The 14,258-nt window shown below is 60.0% G+C and overlaps 2 protein-coding genes across 2 annotated transcripts; both read left to right on the top strand.

Moving 5' to 3' along the window:
* The first annotated feature begins 644 nt into the window (after window positions 1-644).
* Window positions 645-5,375, top strand: LOC113409547 (maestro heat-like repeat-containing protein family member 1). Its single transcript, XM_026663584.1, has 9 exons — window positions 645-662; window positions 1,349-1,428; window positions 1,919-2,057; window positions 2,795-2,890; window positions 3,387-3,491; window positions 3,612-3,738; window positions 4,145-4,239; window positions 4,475-4,624; window positions 5,310-5,375. Exons 1-9 carry the CDS (start codon window positions 645-647, stop codon window positions 5,373-5,375), a joined length of 876 nt encoding a protein of 291 aa, XP_026519369.1.
* A 2,486-nt stretch (window positions 5,376-7,861) lies between these two features.
* LOC113409551 (maestro heat-like repeat-containing protein family member 1) lies at window positions 7,862-9,427 on the top strand. The gene is made up of 5 exons (XM_029914232.1): window positions 7,862-7,992; window positions 8,137-8,251; window positions 8,612-8,767; window positions 8,951-9,133; window positions 9,416-9,427. The coding sequence occupies exons 1-5, from the start codon at window positions 7,862-7,864 to the stop codon at window positions 9,425-9,427; spliced, it is 597 nt and encodes a 198-aa protein (XP_029770092.1).
* The last annotated feature ends 4,831 nt before the right edge of the window (window positions 9,428-14,258 follow it).

Raw genomic sequence — 14,258 nt, 5'->3', positions numbered from 1 at the left:
CAGATCAGACAATTACGACCTGATTGTCAGGGGAGCTGAGCAGCCCCAGGGCCCACTGACAGCTCTGGGAACTGCAAGTGCTCAGCACCTCTGGGAATCAGCCCATTCCTTGCATTCATCTCCAGAGATATTCCCCTAGGCCAGGGGTTCTCAAACTGGGGGTCGGGACCCCTCCGGGGGTCACGAGGTCATTACATGGGGTGTCGCGAGTTGTCAACCTCCACCCCAAACCCCGCTTGCCTCCAGCACTTATAATGGTGTTAAATATATTAGAGAGGGTGTTTAATTTATTAGGGGGGTCACACCCAGAGGCTTGCTGTGTGAAAGGGGTCATCAGTAAAAATAGTTGGAGACCCACAGCCCTAGGGAATGCAAAGATGTTCCACTCGGCAAACCAGGTCCTTTCCCTTAGGGCGTGAGGGCAATCCCGCCTAGGACAGCAGCTCCCTTGTAGAGACTCGCCCTGTAGCCTTGTGTCTCAGCTCTCTATTGCCTGTGGCTGTTTCCTCATTGTTCTCTCCCCCTCATGCCTGTGAGCCCAGGACCCACTGGTGAGATCTGCTTTTCTGAGAAGCCTCGCGCTGGTGGGTGAAGCTGTCACCCAAGTGAGCAGGATTCCCTTGGTGAGCCAGGACACATACACCATGCTGTCCCCCCTGCTGGTGAGTGAGCATGCTTGGGTCCTGGGAGGGGTCCCTAGGGCAGATACACATGCCACAGTCTCTGGCGTTTAAAGGCCATGTGCTGGGTTTGCGACCCGGTGCCCAGGGCTCTACATTGTGCACTGCAAACCCAGTGCTGATGCCAGATTCTTCTGGTGCGATTCCAGTCCAAGGAATTAAATGACACTATTTTCCATTAGCGGATTCATGCTGCTTACACCTGGGACCATTCCCCATCCCACTTCTGAGGGATCTGCCCGGCACCCAGAAAGCGCCCTGGGGATTAACTCCAAGGGTTTTCACTCCAGGACATGATCCTGAGGAGTTAACAGGCGCAGCCCTCCCTTGGTTTGCAGGAAAATATTTGACCTCAGCTTTTCAGGACTCTAATGCTCCACGTCACAAAATCGCCTCTGCCCAGATCCCCCTTCCCTGCTCCGTGGCAGTTGCTGAAGTTTCCAGATGTGCCGTCAGGAATGGCGAAATAGGGGCTCTGGTGAATGTCTCCTGCATTCTGGCCACATGGCCGCTCCCCGGCCATCTTCCCAGCTCCGTGCCCCAGTGCACTGCACGCTGGGGCTGAGGGTCGGTGGGGGCGTCAAACTGCGTTTGGAGATTCCACGTCTTGCTGAGGAACCGGGCTCCCCCAAATTCTTTTGCCTTTGACTCTCTGCTTTGTGCTGCAGGAGATGCTCAGAGTCAAGGACCGGGCCCGGCTGCAGAGCCCCGATCACCAGCATGCCCTGCTGGCCATCTCATACATAGGGTACGTCCATGGGGCCTGACTCAGCTGCGGAGCCCAGCAGCCGGGGAGGGGCAGATGGAGGGAGAGGAAGTGGGGGAGGGACGAGCTGCAATAAGAACCGGAGGATGTTTCTCCCTGGTGGCTCACTAACGAGCCATACCCTCCTCGGCCTCCGGGTCACTTTATCCAGCCCCCATCTCTGCGTATTGCCTGGTAAGAGGGAGCCCCTCCCGTCAGCATGAAGTGCTGTGACGGCGCAGGGTGCAGGCGCAGAGCAGGGCCCAGGATCAGCCCCGGAGAGCAGCTTCCCCAGCAGAGCCCCTGCCGGGCCCAGGGGGCATAGGCATGTCCAGACAGGACCATTCCCTAGGCGGTGGCTCTGCTGGAGATGCCCCCTGGAGCTCTGCTGCTAAGGGAGGGAGCGGTCCCTCGAGCCATCAAACTCAACCTGACTCATGCCAGGACCTGTCTCCGTTCTAATGGCCCCGCCTGCTCCGTTCCTTCCAATCAGGAAATTTGAGCCTCGCCTGTCTAAGGAACAGGAGGCTGAGACCATCAGCACTTGTATCACCAGCGCCATGATTCAGCGCCCAGCCCTGGCGAAGCTGAGAGGGACTGAGGTGGCAAAAAGCTCCGCTATCCGGGCAGAGGTTAGTGAGGCATGGACAAAGCTTCCACCTGGCTCCTTGGCTGGGAAACTCAGCCACCCCCCTGGCTGAGTAGCTGGACCCTGGCCTGATGCAGAGAGCTGCGTGTCCAGCCGAATCCAGCCCCTCGGTTTATTTTCCAAAGGGCTGGTGACAAGTGGCTACGCAGTTAACTCTGCAGTGGGGTTGGCAGGGAGAACAGCTGTAGAGGTGAGTGTCTGTGAGACTGTACAGAATTACCCTGGATTCTTGGCACAGGGAACTAGAAGCTACCCCCAGTTTACACCAGCTGAGGCTCTGGCCCAGAGCGTTAAATAGCATTTGGTGCAGAGGGAGCAAAGCATGGATTCGGGACAGCCACACGGCCAGGCCATGACTCGCCCTGCCACAGAAACAGAGATTGGCTGGAGCGGGATGAACAGCTCAGCCCTTGGGGAGCCAGTGGGGTGTTGGGGGGCAGCTGGGGCCCCTCCAGAGCGGGAGGGAGGAGGCCTTCCCTCCAGAGCCCAGTTCAGTACATGTGTTGGGGAGCCCAGGTGGGAGGAAGGATTCTTTGGGGTAGGGCAGACCGTGGTCCAGGTGAGACCCATGTCTATGTGCAGGGGGATCAGTATCACCTGGGTAAAGGGACCCCGAATACCAACAGCACCTGGCTCCAGACCGGGGGATCCACTCGTCCCCCTGCCTCGTGCACTCCACCTCCCTTGCTATTTACTTCCCTGCTTCTCTCTCTGCTCCAGTCTCTCCAAGAACTGCCCTGGGAGGGCCTGGATCTTGTGCTGCAGACATTCCTGGAGCAGCACCTGACCCCCACCACGCTACTGCATCTCTTTCTGGTATGATAGGGAGGGGGGAGGGGCCCATTCGCACTGGCCATCTGGGGATGGGCCGGCTGATCAGGTTCTACCCGAACCACAAGAGGGAAGGCTCCAGTTGATCCCGAGGGGGCTGAGCAGGCCTCCCAGCTGCTGTGAACTAGCCAGTCCCCATGGGGCATACACCCAACCCTGGGATCCAGCAAGACAATCCTAGTCCTGCTCCAGGGGTGTCACTTTGGCCTCCTATATTTGGCCTGGAGCCCCTGTTCCCCTGAAGGAAACAGCCCCGAGACCCTACAGGATCAATGGGGAGAATCCTCAAAGCGCTGAGCCCAAGACCCTCAGACCTGTGCCAACGCCCCCCAGACAGGAGAGGAGCGCTGAGTTCCAGTGTCCGGAAGTGGAGGAGAAGAGGTTAAATGCTCCATGTCCTCTCCCTGCTGGGGCGGGAAGCAGGTTCTGGAGGTCGCCCCGGCATTGCTGCCGCTCACACCACTTTCTCCCTGCTCCCCAGCACTTGCAGCCGTGGATCTGCTCTCCCCGGGCCCAGGAGAGGAGCCGAGCTGTGAGAGCCAGCGCCCGGCTCTTCATGTTCTACCGCTTCAAAGCCATCACCGAGGTGAGCAGCGCAGACCCTGCTGCCCCCTCCCAGCACTCACGGGAAGCGGGGGGGGGAAATACAGACAGAGCTGGGCTCGCCCCGACCTATGTCCTCAATTTCTGTTTGGTGGCCCATTAGGACCTGAAACCCATGGCAGAGCAGGGCTACATGGCCGGGCTGCTGACAAGCCAGGCCTTCGATGCTCAGGAGGCCACCAGATACTGGGCATCTCAGGCTCTCTACTGGCTCTTCACGCCTTGCAAAGGTAAGACAGAGCGGAAGCAGTCGCCACTTCTCAGCCTTCACAGCCCCGGCCGTTACCTAGCGAACAGGGCTGCAGAGAGAACATGGCGCCTTCATCGCAGCCCTGACCGGAGGGACACAGAGCAGAAGTGGGTTGGTACCTACCGGGCTGACCTGGCATCTGCCCTTCACCAGGTGCCTGGGACCATCTGGGACCTCCCCTGATCCCACCCCAGCCCCAACACACCTTCTACATCAGTGTGAAGGGTGGGCAGTTGGCCCAGAAGCCAGCTGAGAGCTCACCTTAGCTGGTCGTTCCCAGCTGCGGCCGGAGTCTGGCTCTTTGGCACCTCTGATCTGTCTCGAAGGGGAGGGGGAAGAATCCGGCCCCGAGAGCTCTGCCTGAGCACTGGTGGTTTCTTGTGCAGCTGTCGTGTACACCAAGACCGGGGCGGTGGTGAGCGTGCTGAGCAAGACGCAGAAGGATGCCAGCTGCAGAGAGAACCCTGTCCATGTTGCTATGGTGAGTAAAAGACTGTGGCTGGAGAGACAGACACACACATGGGAAAGGGGGGTTATTGTCTCCTTCCCTCGATGAGGAGCCGGCAGATGGAAATTCTTGGGTATGGGCTCCAGTGCCCACTCACATAGCCCTGGGCACAGGCTGCCAGTGCCTCTGTCCCCGTTCCCCGAAGAGCAAACCCACCTCCCCGGGCCGGGGCTCGCTGCTCACACTCAGCCTGTGCCTTTCCCTGCAGCTCATCGCGAAGCACCTGCAGTCGAGTGACCTCATGCCCTTCAGCTTCACCCTGCTGGTGGGCCTGCTGGAGAAGGAGGAGTGTGCAGACCAGCTGGCGGGCGTCATGGAGGCGGTGCTTGGAGAGCAAGAATCAGAGCTGCAGGGCCAAGTAATGGCTGGGCATTGGAGGCACCATGCTGACATCTCGAGCAGCTCCATCTTGCCCCGTGCCTAGAATTCCTGGGGCACGAGGGAGGATGTGGAGGGGAGACATCCCTTCTCACCATCATTGATCAATGGGACCCATCCATGCCCTGTCTGCAAGGGGGCCGCTGGGCACAGCCCTGTAATGGTTTTCAGGCTTTGATCCCAGGAGTCTGGCTTGCCCAGCTCACTCCCTGGGAAATGTGCCCTATCTCCAGACCCATCCCCCAGCTGGAGGAACAGAGCCTGCGGTGGGGTCCCCCGTGTCCACTGACTCTTTGCCCAGTGGGCATGGATTGACGTACAGGATGGAAATGCATCCCAGATGCTTAGATCCCACTCTGGTGCTGAAGCAGCCCAGGCATGTTGTCACAAGGGGAGGTACAGCCGGGATATCCGGGGGGTGGGGTGTCACTGGGCGGCGGGATTGGGACCCTTAGTTCTACGGTACTGGATCACGGGTGGGGGTTTCAAGGTACCGAACCCAGAACCCCCCTCGGCTCAGTCACTCGCTAGGAGAGTTTATCCATGGCCTCCGCCGGGCCATGTGACCGCTGCCTTGTTTCTGAGCCTGCCCAGTTCCTCCTGGCCCTTGCCTGCCACCCACCCACAGCGGGGGTAGGGTCTCAGCCCCTGCTTTGCCTCCGCAGGTGCAGGATCTCCAGGCGGCTCTTTCCTACACACTGAGCCCACCCCGGGGGGGGGCGGCTGAGTGATGGGACGAGAGACATTCTCCACCTACTGGCCAGACAACACACCAAGACCGCGGTCAGCATCCTCCTGAAGATGCCCTGGCCTTACAAACGGTGAGCGCCGGCCCCAGGGAAAGGATAGAACACCCCCCTCCGGCCTCCGAGTCCTCCCTTAATGGGGTCACTCCACAGCACCACGGTTACATGCAGCACAGCCCCTCCCCTTGCACACAGGCCCCCAGGGAACAGCCCTGCCCCGGCATGCTGTCACCATTAGCCTCCCTGTCCCTTGGAGGGCTCCGTGTGCTCTGGGACCCCCGGCTCAGGGCTCCCCCAGCTGAGCTATTCCTAACACAGCTGTCACTCCCCCACTTCGTTCTGTGCACTGCTAACCAGTCCACCCCATCCCGGTTCGGCTGTGCAATGGCTTGGCTGGCTGGAGGCCAGAACAGTCTTCCAGCCCCCCCCCCCCATCACTACACAGACCAGGAGAGACCCCATGTGAGCAGGGTCACCCCCTCTGTCAGCATGGCCCCCCGCTCCCGGCAGGGCATCCCTCCAGGCTGAGGCAGGAGAGGGGCCAACCTAACTGCATTGCCCCCACAGACGCCCCTACACTGAGCATGTCCCCGCAGGGGCACCCCCTCCCCCCAGCTGGGAAATGCCCTCTCCCCCCTGGAATCCCAGCCTGGTATCTTCCCCATCACCGCACGCTTTTAGACGTCTCATCCCACCCCTAGGGGCTGGTCTTCTCCGATTCACCAGCCTGCCAGGTTCCCCTGGGCCAGCAGCGCCTTCCCTGCATCCTGCCCAGAGCCGACAAGCACAGAGCCCATTTTACAGCCTTCTCCAAACCCCCAACCCCAGAGCCATGGCGTGGCCAGAACTGGAGCCTTGTTCCTCCTGAACCCCCCACTCTCTGCCCCATGGGGAAGGAGCTCCTGCTCTCCTTGGCCGCAGCTCACACTCTGTGCCCCCCCCGCAGTTCAGGAGATCCAGCCCAGCACCTAGCCCTAGCCCCTCCCAAGGGTGGGCACCTCCTCACACCAGCCCCCACCCCTGAGCCCAGAGTCACTGCTTTCCCCCATGGGGGCTCTAACCCCAGCCCCTCTGGTTCCCATCAGGAGAAGGCAGCAAGGGAGGGAGGGGGCCCCCGAGCTGGGAGAAGTGAGTCGGGCCACGTCCACCCATCCCTTTCTGTGACACAGCGCCCCCTGGCAGTGCCCAGGCAGGAGGGTATGAACCCCTTAGGACTGGACAGTGCCTGAAGGGCCTTGAGGTCAGCCACCAGCAGGCTCAACCTGCTGCTTCTGGCCCGTCACCCCTCGGAGGGCATCATCCCCGGTGTGTACCAACTGGGCCCGTCCTCTGTGTGAATTCCTTACCTGCCGTCCCTCTGTCCGTCACAGCCACATCAAGGCCATCTGGAGATTCCTAGGTGCAGACCCCATGCTGACCAGGGAGGTACTGCACATCCTGCTGTACGACAGCCCGGAGAAGGGCCGGGCTAACCCTGGACAGACCCAGGACAGGAGCTGCCCCCAGCCAGCCCGGCTGCCCCCGGCGGTAAGTTTCCATCGCTGGCATTTCAGCCCTCTTTCCCGGCTGCATTCTGCGCACGGCCACGGTCTTCTGACTGTATCTTTTCCCTTCCAGACCACATGCGGCCTGTGGGAGCTGATCGGGGCCTTGGGGCAAGTGGACACGCTGGAGGGACGCGAGGACGACCTGTTCGCCTCTTGCTTCCTCGCCATCGCCTGCCCCCCGGCACGGCACCTCTCGGGAGCCCAGCAGGACTTGCCCAGTGACACCAGTCCACGCAGGTAATGTGTGGGACTGATGGATCCCAGCACCCACGCAGTGTCTGGGCTAGCCCCTAGGAGGGGGAAGCTTCCTGCTTGGACCTTCGTTGTCCAGGGACCCCCGACACCTTCGGGGGACCGAGGGTTCAGATCAGCCAGGCTTCTCGTGCTTAGGAGCGGGCAGAACTGCTCCCGGATACTCAGGGAGCCGGAGAGCTCCTCAGAGTGGGTAGCTCAGCAGGGTGATGAGGGAGCTGAGCCGGGGGCGGGGGGAGGGGGAGCAGAGCTGGGGAGCAGGGCAGAGCTGGCTGCTGTCTCTATTTACTGTCTACTTTGAAGGCTTTGGGACAGGCCCGGCCTGTCACTGAGACACTTCACCCCTTTTCTACAGTGGGCCCTGGGGGGCAGGGCTCAGGGCAGCAAGGCATTCAGGGGGGCACTGCATGTACTTTTCTCCCCAGGGTCAGTTTCCTGGGCGGGGTGGGGGGGGCAATTTTCACATCTTTGGAGGAGAGCGAAGGTCACATCTGCAGACACTCCCCCCCTGCCCCCACAGTTGCGGGGGGAGAACCAAAGGCAGAAGTGGGGCAGCTTCTAGGCTCACCCTGATCCCTTCAGTGCTGCAGCAAGGGAGTCCTGCCCCCCCCCACCCCGCCCAGAGAGCAGGAATCCCCGCATCACCATCTCCTGCCTCCTTCTCTTCCCAGCATGGCCGTGCAGGCCCTGGCACGGGTGCTGCGCCTCAGGGGCAGTCAGCCAGCTGTGGAGCTAATGGACCAGGAGCGAGGCTGGCAGCTGCTGGAGGAGGCCCAGCCCGAGGGGTTCACTCTCCTTAGCAGGTGAGGACAGAGCCTGGAGGAGTCACGTTCTCGCTCTGGAGCCCAGTGGGGCAGAGATGGGAGGGGGTGGCCGGGACCGGGACGGATTCCGGCATGTGCAGGGTTGTCATGCACACGTCAACACGAACTCTTGTTCTCTCCCAGGGCCATAGTGACCCACCCAAACCTGGCCCTGAAGAGCATCCCACAGCTTCTCCTTCCCAGCCTCCAGGCCAGTCAGGAGGGCGAACGCATGGCCTGCACCGCCCTGTTCGCAGAGGTGAGCCTGGAAGACCAGGGGGGAGGGTTAGCCAAGCCCAGAAGCTGATGGAACAGGGGGCCAATAGCTGGTCAGCCAATGAGAGATGGTCCTGGTGGTGTATTGCTTGTAAATTAATCCCTCTGCTGGGGGCTCTGTGGTGGGATTTGGGAGCACCCCACTGGAAGCAGAGGGAGCGCTCTGCCCTGCACATGTCACTTCTGTTAAGCTCAGCTGAAGCCAGCCCCTCGTGAACAGCAGTCGGTACTGATCTATGTCACCTCCTGGCCCCTGATCATACTCCCTTCCCCTTGCTCCTGCCGGGCTAGGACCCACTGGCCTCGCCCAGCCCTCTCTGACAGCTCCTTTCGGTCCCTTTAGTTCCTCGGCAGCCCCCTGCTGATGGAGAATGAGCCCAAGGCGATGCAGAAGCAGGTGGTGAAGGCCATGCTGCAGCGGACAGAGGACAGCAACATCCACGTTCGAGGCAGAGCGCTGCACGGCCTCAGGAACGCAGTGACCGAGTTCCCGGACAAGGTGGGTCTGGAATGGCAGGAGACTAGGCAGAGAGGGCTGGGTAGGAAGCGCCTGGTTCCCCTTCTCCCCAGCCTGTGGCTCCTATGGAGCAGACTAGGCTGTAGGCTGACTTGCCCAGACTCTGGTTACACTCAGGCTGACAGAGCGTTGCTCACCGAGCGGCGTCCAACCCCTTCTCTGCAGGTCAGGAAAAAGCGAGACCAGATCCTGGAGAGCTTTGTCCGCGCCGTGTGCGAATGTTGCGACCCCTGCACCATTCTGGAAGCCATGGAAGGGCTCTGCTGGATGCTGCGGGACCCCAAGGCGCCTCTGAAGGCTCACGTCGCCGTCCCGCTGGCCCTGCAGGCGAGAATGTTCTTTGAGGATGTAAGTACCAAGCAGGGCAGGCCCCATGGCACTATAGGGCACCCCATAGGGGGAGATGCTCAGGACCTGCCCTCACGTGGAGGGGGCTCAGTGTCCGATGCAGGCACATTCCTGGATTTGTGGGGCAGCTCAGCTCCTCTGCTAGGGAAGGCAAGGATACAATCATTCTTGGGCCCTGGGCCCACAATTGTTCAGCAGCCCTGGGGCCCAGCAGGAAGGAGGGGAGTTTGCAGAGAATTGTCCTGTCATTTGAACTAGCTGAAACCTCTCCGGGCTCTGCAGCTGCCAGGCTGATTCCCAAAGCATGTGAGGGCCTGAGCCTGTCCCCTCTAACCACGCTGCGCCCCTGTCTGCAGGAGAACAGCGACCTGAGGCGGGCCTCCATGGAGCTCTTTGGCCACCTCAGCAAATTTGTTTCGAAGAAGTCATCCCTCTTTGGGGCTGAGGTGGAGAAGAGCATGGGGACGCTGCTCATCCACCTACAGGACGGGGACCCCCAGGTGGCCCAGGTGAGTGCAGCTGAGGGCTCATAGGGGCAGGGGTGGCTGGGGGCATTCTAACAACATGGCAAGGGTGGTGCAAACTCCCCCCTCCAAGCCCCAGATCTCCTCAGTGCTGCCCTGTGGCACCCAGGACCCCCCACTAATCCAGCCCTCCCCCACCCCACACAGAGCTCTGCCAGCCCTCAGAGTGTAGCTGTGGGGTAGATCTGTGGGGTTTCCGTCTCCTCCTCCATTCCCCACAGGCACCTCCAGCCTCCCTGCCCAGCCAGCCTCTCCGCGGCTGTGGCTCCATTTTACATCCTGCCCTGTTTAGTGGCTAGGTCCAGGTCTATCTCTGGCCCCTAGCAAGTGACCTAACCCAAGCAGGGCCACAGGGAAGGGCAGGTCGCTGAGGCTGACTGGGTCTCCATTGCTGCTGCCCTGCCCTCACTTGTGTGCTAGCTCCTGTCTGGGAATGACCAGCCTCCTGCAGAAATCCCACCACCACCTGCACCCCAGCCGAGTAGCAGCCCCCAATAGTGCCTGGGATTGAGGGGAGGCCAAGTACGTTGGTCACTGGGCAGTGCTGTTAACTGCCCACCGGGGACCCACAGGGAATGGCCCCTTCCCTGTTCCAGGAGTGTCCCTCCCCGGCCCCAGCACTCGGGCCTGGCTCCCCTCAACCCAGCCAAGATGGAGATGGGGGCTGTGGGGGCCTGGGGAACAACCGTCAGGCCAGAGGAGGTTCTGCAAAGAGGTGGCTCCTTGCTGCTCCGGCACAGTGGAGTCTCCCCAAGCCACGCAGAGCCTGCGAGTTGGCAGCCCGTTGCGCTCAGGAACTCACCCAGCTCCCTTCTCGCCCTCTCCGGCAGGCGTGCAGGGTGGCATTGCTGCACTGCGCACCCTTCCTCAGTTACCAGCCCCTGCGCACGCTCGTGCAGAGCCAGCTAGCTGAGGGGGCGGCCCCCGCCATCCCCGCCTTCCTGAACGAAGCCTGCAGGACCCTGGTGAGTGAGCTCTGGGGTGTGGGCCCTGCAGGACAGGGGGGTGGGAGGACCTAAGCACACAGGGAGCTTCCCTGCTCCAGGGAGCCCCCTCACTGACTCAGCCCCATCCCCCACCCTTGAGGATGGCTCCTGTACAAGTCATCTCTGTCCCATGGGAGGAGTCAAGGGGGAGAGGGCTCTGACAGCCAGGGGTTCTTCACCTCCCTAGCAGGCAGCTCCCCTCAGCCTGGGGAGGATGTGTGGCTTGGGACTAACTGGGTTCTTGGCTTCCCAGCTCCAGGACTGCCCAGGGAGGCTGAGCAAGAAGGCTGCCCTTAGAGCAGCAGCTGCCCAGCAGCTGATAGGTAAGAAAAGAGCTGGAGCTCTACTTCCTATTATCCCTCCCTGGCCCATGAGTCCGGGGCCCAGTGCCACATGCACACTGCCAACAGGGGGGAGGGGCTGGCCTCCTTTGTCCACACACAAACACACCCAACTCCCCCCCACCCCTTCCCATCTCCCTGGGACAAAGGGGGAAGCAAGACTCCCTGCAGCCAGATGCGGGAGGGCTCTGCGGCCAGAGGGTCTCCTCTGTCCTGGCCCTGGGCAAGCCCGGCACCTGCAGCAGGAGCAGGCCCGAGGGAGAGATCCTGCCTCCCAAAGGTCTCACCCTGGTTCCCCCCCACCCCACCCCACCCCGCACGAGGCACTGGCCCCAGCCAGGTCCCCCTGCAGCCTGTACAGGGAGGGCAGAGATTCACAGGAAGCCCCAGCCCTGCCCACCCCAGCTACCACCAGCCATGCAGGCAAAGAGCCAGGGCAGCAGCTCTGTCACACTGTGCTTCACGCCAACTCCCAGTGGGGCTTGTGTGCACAACACCTCTCCTGGCCTTTGTGGGGCACGAGGCCAAAGGCAAAATGATCCTAATAATCTTGGAGACTGACTCTCCACCCAGCTCCTTCCCCTCCACTGCCCGGATGGATTGGGGGTGGGGGGCACCTTGAAAGACAGAAATACAAGCGGTGGCTGGTGCCCTGCATGCTGTTAAATAACCAGGCCCGCCTGCCTCCCCTAGGATACATGATGGGCAATTGAAGCCAGAGAAGAGCAGGAGGCTTGGACCACCCACCCTGCTGTGAGTCACGGCTGAGGGGTATTGCTGTGCTGGGAGGAGGGGCGGGGGGAAATCGGGGCAGAGTTCTAGGGGCAGGGGGCAGCAGCCACATCGCACGGTGGCTGGGAGCCAGAACCCAGTTGGAGTGACCTGCAGAGCATAGGAGCAGGGAGAAAACCCTCGGGGCTGGTTCTGGGGTATCTTCTCCCCGGCTATAGTTTGAAACTCCCTGCCCTGTGGGGTGTTCCCATCCTGGCCCAGGCAGGAGCCATGGCTGGTCAGCAGGATCTGGGAGTCAGAAGTGAGTCGTTCCTGGCAGGCAGGGGGCAGTGGCAAGCAGAGAGGGGGTGGACTCCACAAGAGGGAGGGAAACCACCTCCTGTGGGAGACCCGGCTGCTGGAGGAGACTTTTCCCCCTAATCTCTCACCAGCTGCGGTGCCGCGGGCAGGAACTCTGAGCAGCCCCAGCCAAGGGCGAGGCCGGGGGTTGCTCCGAACTGTGCAGAACCCAGCCTGGATTGCTGCCCGCCCCCTGCAAGTGGCAGCTCCAAGAGCCCCTGAACGCACGGAGCAGCTGACCCCACCCCAACCCCCCATCCCGCCCCAGCTATGCTTATGGGGATACGAAATTCTAGCTCTGAGCCTCCCTGTCTTCAACAGCTGATCATGCCCCAAAGGGCTGCACCAGAGCTGAGGAAACAGAGCCAGGTGCTGAGGAAACACATCCCAGGGCTGGAGTGTGCAGTCCAACTCCTCCCCCGCATCACGGGCATTAGTTCTGTCAGAGGCTGACCCTGCCAGCTGCTCACTAGGCAGAACCCAGCCAGGTGCTGAGCAGGCTAGCCTAGGCCTGGTGCTTAAATACCTGGAGAGGCTGCAGTCAGCCCAAGAAGGGTGGGCAGGGGGTGGCGTAGAGTCGCAGGCTGAACTGCAGGCCGCAAGCAGACCCAGCGTCACTTCTCACAGCCCCAATCCACACAGCAAGAGTGGAATAAGGCTGCTGCAGCCAGAATTTCCTTCACTCCGGCTGCAGGGCCTGGGCTCGCCCAACATGTGACCCTGGCTGTCAGAAAACTCCCTTTAAAAAGCGACTCTCCTGCCCCTCCCCCTCGGAGGACAAACTGCGGGGGGCCAGCTCTTGCTTAGGGAGAGGGAGTTTGAGCTCTTTACATTGGCTTTGTAGTGAAGCGAGCTCCTAACCAGCAAGGCCACTAATAATAGCAAGAGTCAAGAGTTTATTTGAGCTGAACAAGTTCTTTAAAAGATGCAGGATGGGGAGTAAACAGAAGCCTAAATTACAGCAGGTAGCATGTAAGCGGGAAAGTAGAAGTGCTAAGATGGCTTGTGAAGAGCAAATAACTGAAGGGCTATAGACAAACCCTAAAAAAAACACTTTAAGGAGATCAGAAGCCTGTGAAAGAAGGTTTCTGGGCAGTGCAGCCTTATTCCGCCCTCCAGGGGTAGGACACTTGACCACGCCATGCTAGTAGCAAGTAATCTAGTATCATTGCATGACAAAGCCTGGCAGCGTATGGTCCCAGTGTTTGCTGGCATTCAAGCAAAATCCGTTCTTTATCTCGCTGTGTAATCCTCAGGAGAGTGATATCGCTCATGGTAACCTGGTTGAAATACAGGAATTTAATTAAGGGGACAGAGGTGGCCATTCCTACTGGGCTGTTTGCCTGTGGCTGAAAAGAAGTCCTTCCCTGCAGTTAGCCAAGTGTGGTTTGGGGGGAGGGGGGCTGGAATTGGCGCTGAGCTTTTCGCCTTTGGCTAGCAGGGATCTTCCCTGATACCAGCCACACGGTGGGGGGAGGGATAAAGCGATCATCCCAGAGAATTGGATGGGGGGCGGGGGTTAGTTTTTCTGCTGCTGAAGGTTAACAGGAAAACCGCAGCAGTCAACGGGGTTTGCTTGGTATGTGGGAAAGGAGGGCGCAGAAGCCGAAAGACAATGGCTTACCATGGCCGCATGCAAGCCGAATTCTGTTGCCCGGACCTGCGTCTGTGATCTCTAACACCAAAGCCACAGGCACTCAATATTAAGATGGAAAATGCGACCTTGTACTGAAATCACATGTGCTATGTAATGTGAATAGTGTTGTTCACCGTGAAAGAGTATAAGCATTGTTCTGTAAAATGTATCTTTTTAAAAACGTATAGATTCTAGGACTGGAAGGGACCTCGAGAGGTCATCGAGTCCAGTCCCCTGCCCGCATGGCAGGACCAGATACTGTCTAGACCATCCCTGATAGACATTTATCTAACCTACTCTTAAATATCTCCAGAGATGGAGATTCCACAACCTCCCTAGGCAATTTATTCCAGTGTTTATTCTTTCCTTTTTTCCCTCCCTCCAGCAGCTGCAAATTTTTCAAGCCTCCCTCCTCCGTCCCAAAGGCTATCTCAGATAAGGCGGCGAAGAAAGAGGATGCGAGATGAGATGTTCTCGGAAATAATGGAATGCACCTGCAATGAAAGAGCTCATTTGAATGAGTGGAAGGACACGGTATCTAAGTACAGGAAAGATGCCAGTGAACGT

The sequence above is a fragment of the Terrapene carolina genome, unplaced genomic scaffold, assembly GCF_002925995.2.
Source record: "Terrapene carolina triunguis isolate 2854851 unplaced genomic scaffold, T_m_triunguis-2.0 Scaffold33846, whole genome shotgun sequence".
Taxonomy (NCBI): Eukaryota; Metazoa; Chordata; order Testudines; family Emydidae; genus Terrapene; species Terrapene triunguis.
The sequence above is the reverse complement of the archived record's forward strand: the minus strand, read 5'-3'. Positions and strand labels throughout refer to the sequence as shown.

What these genes read in the sequence shown, in the direction of transcription:
- LOC113409547 (XM_026663584.1), top strand. An exon ending in CTGGCCATCTCATACATAGG is followed by an intron (nt 1,429 to 1,918) that starts GTACGTCCATGG and finishes CCTTCCAATCAG; the next exon opens with GAAATTTGAGCCTCGCCTGT. An exon ending in GCTTCAAAGCCATCACCGAG is followed by an intron (nt 3,492 to 3,611) that starts GTGAGCAGCGCA and finishes GTGGCCCATTAG; the next exon opens with GACCTGAAACCCATGGCAGA.
- LOC113409551 (XM_029914232.1), top strand. Translation starts at nt 7,862, where the DNA reads ATGGCCGTGCAGGCCCTGGCACGGGTGCTGCGCCTCAGGGGCAGTCAG. An exon ending in GGGTTCACTCTCCTTAGCAG is followed by an intron (nt 7,993 to 8,136) that starts GTGAGGACAGAG and finishes GTTCTCTCCCAG; the next exon opens with GGCCATAGTGACCCACCCAA. An exon ending in TGACCGAGTTCCCGGACAAG is followed by an intron (nt 8,768 to 8,950) that starts GTGGGTCTGGAA and finishes CCTTCTCTGCAG; the next exon opens with GTCAGGAAAAAGCGAGACCA.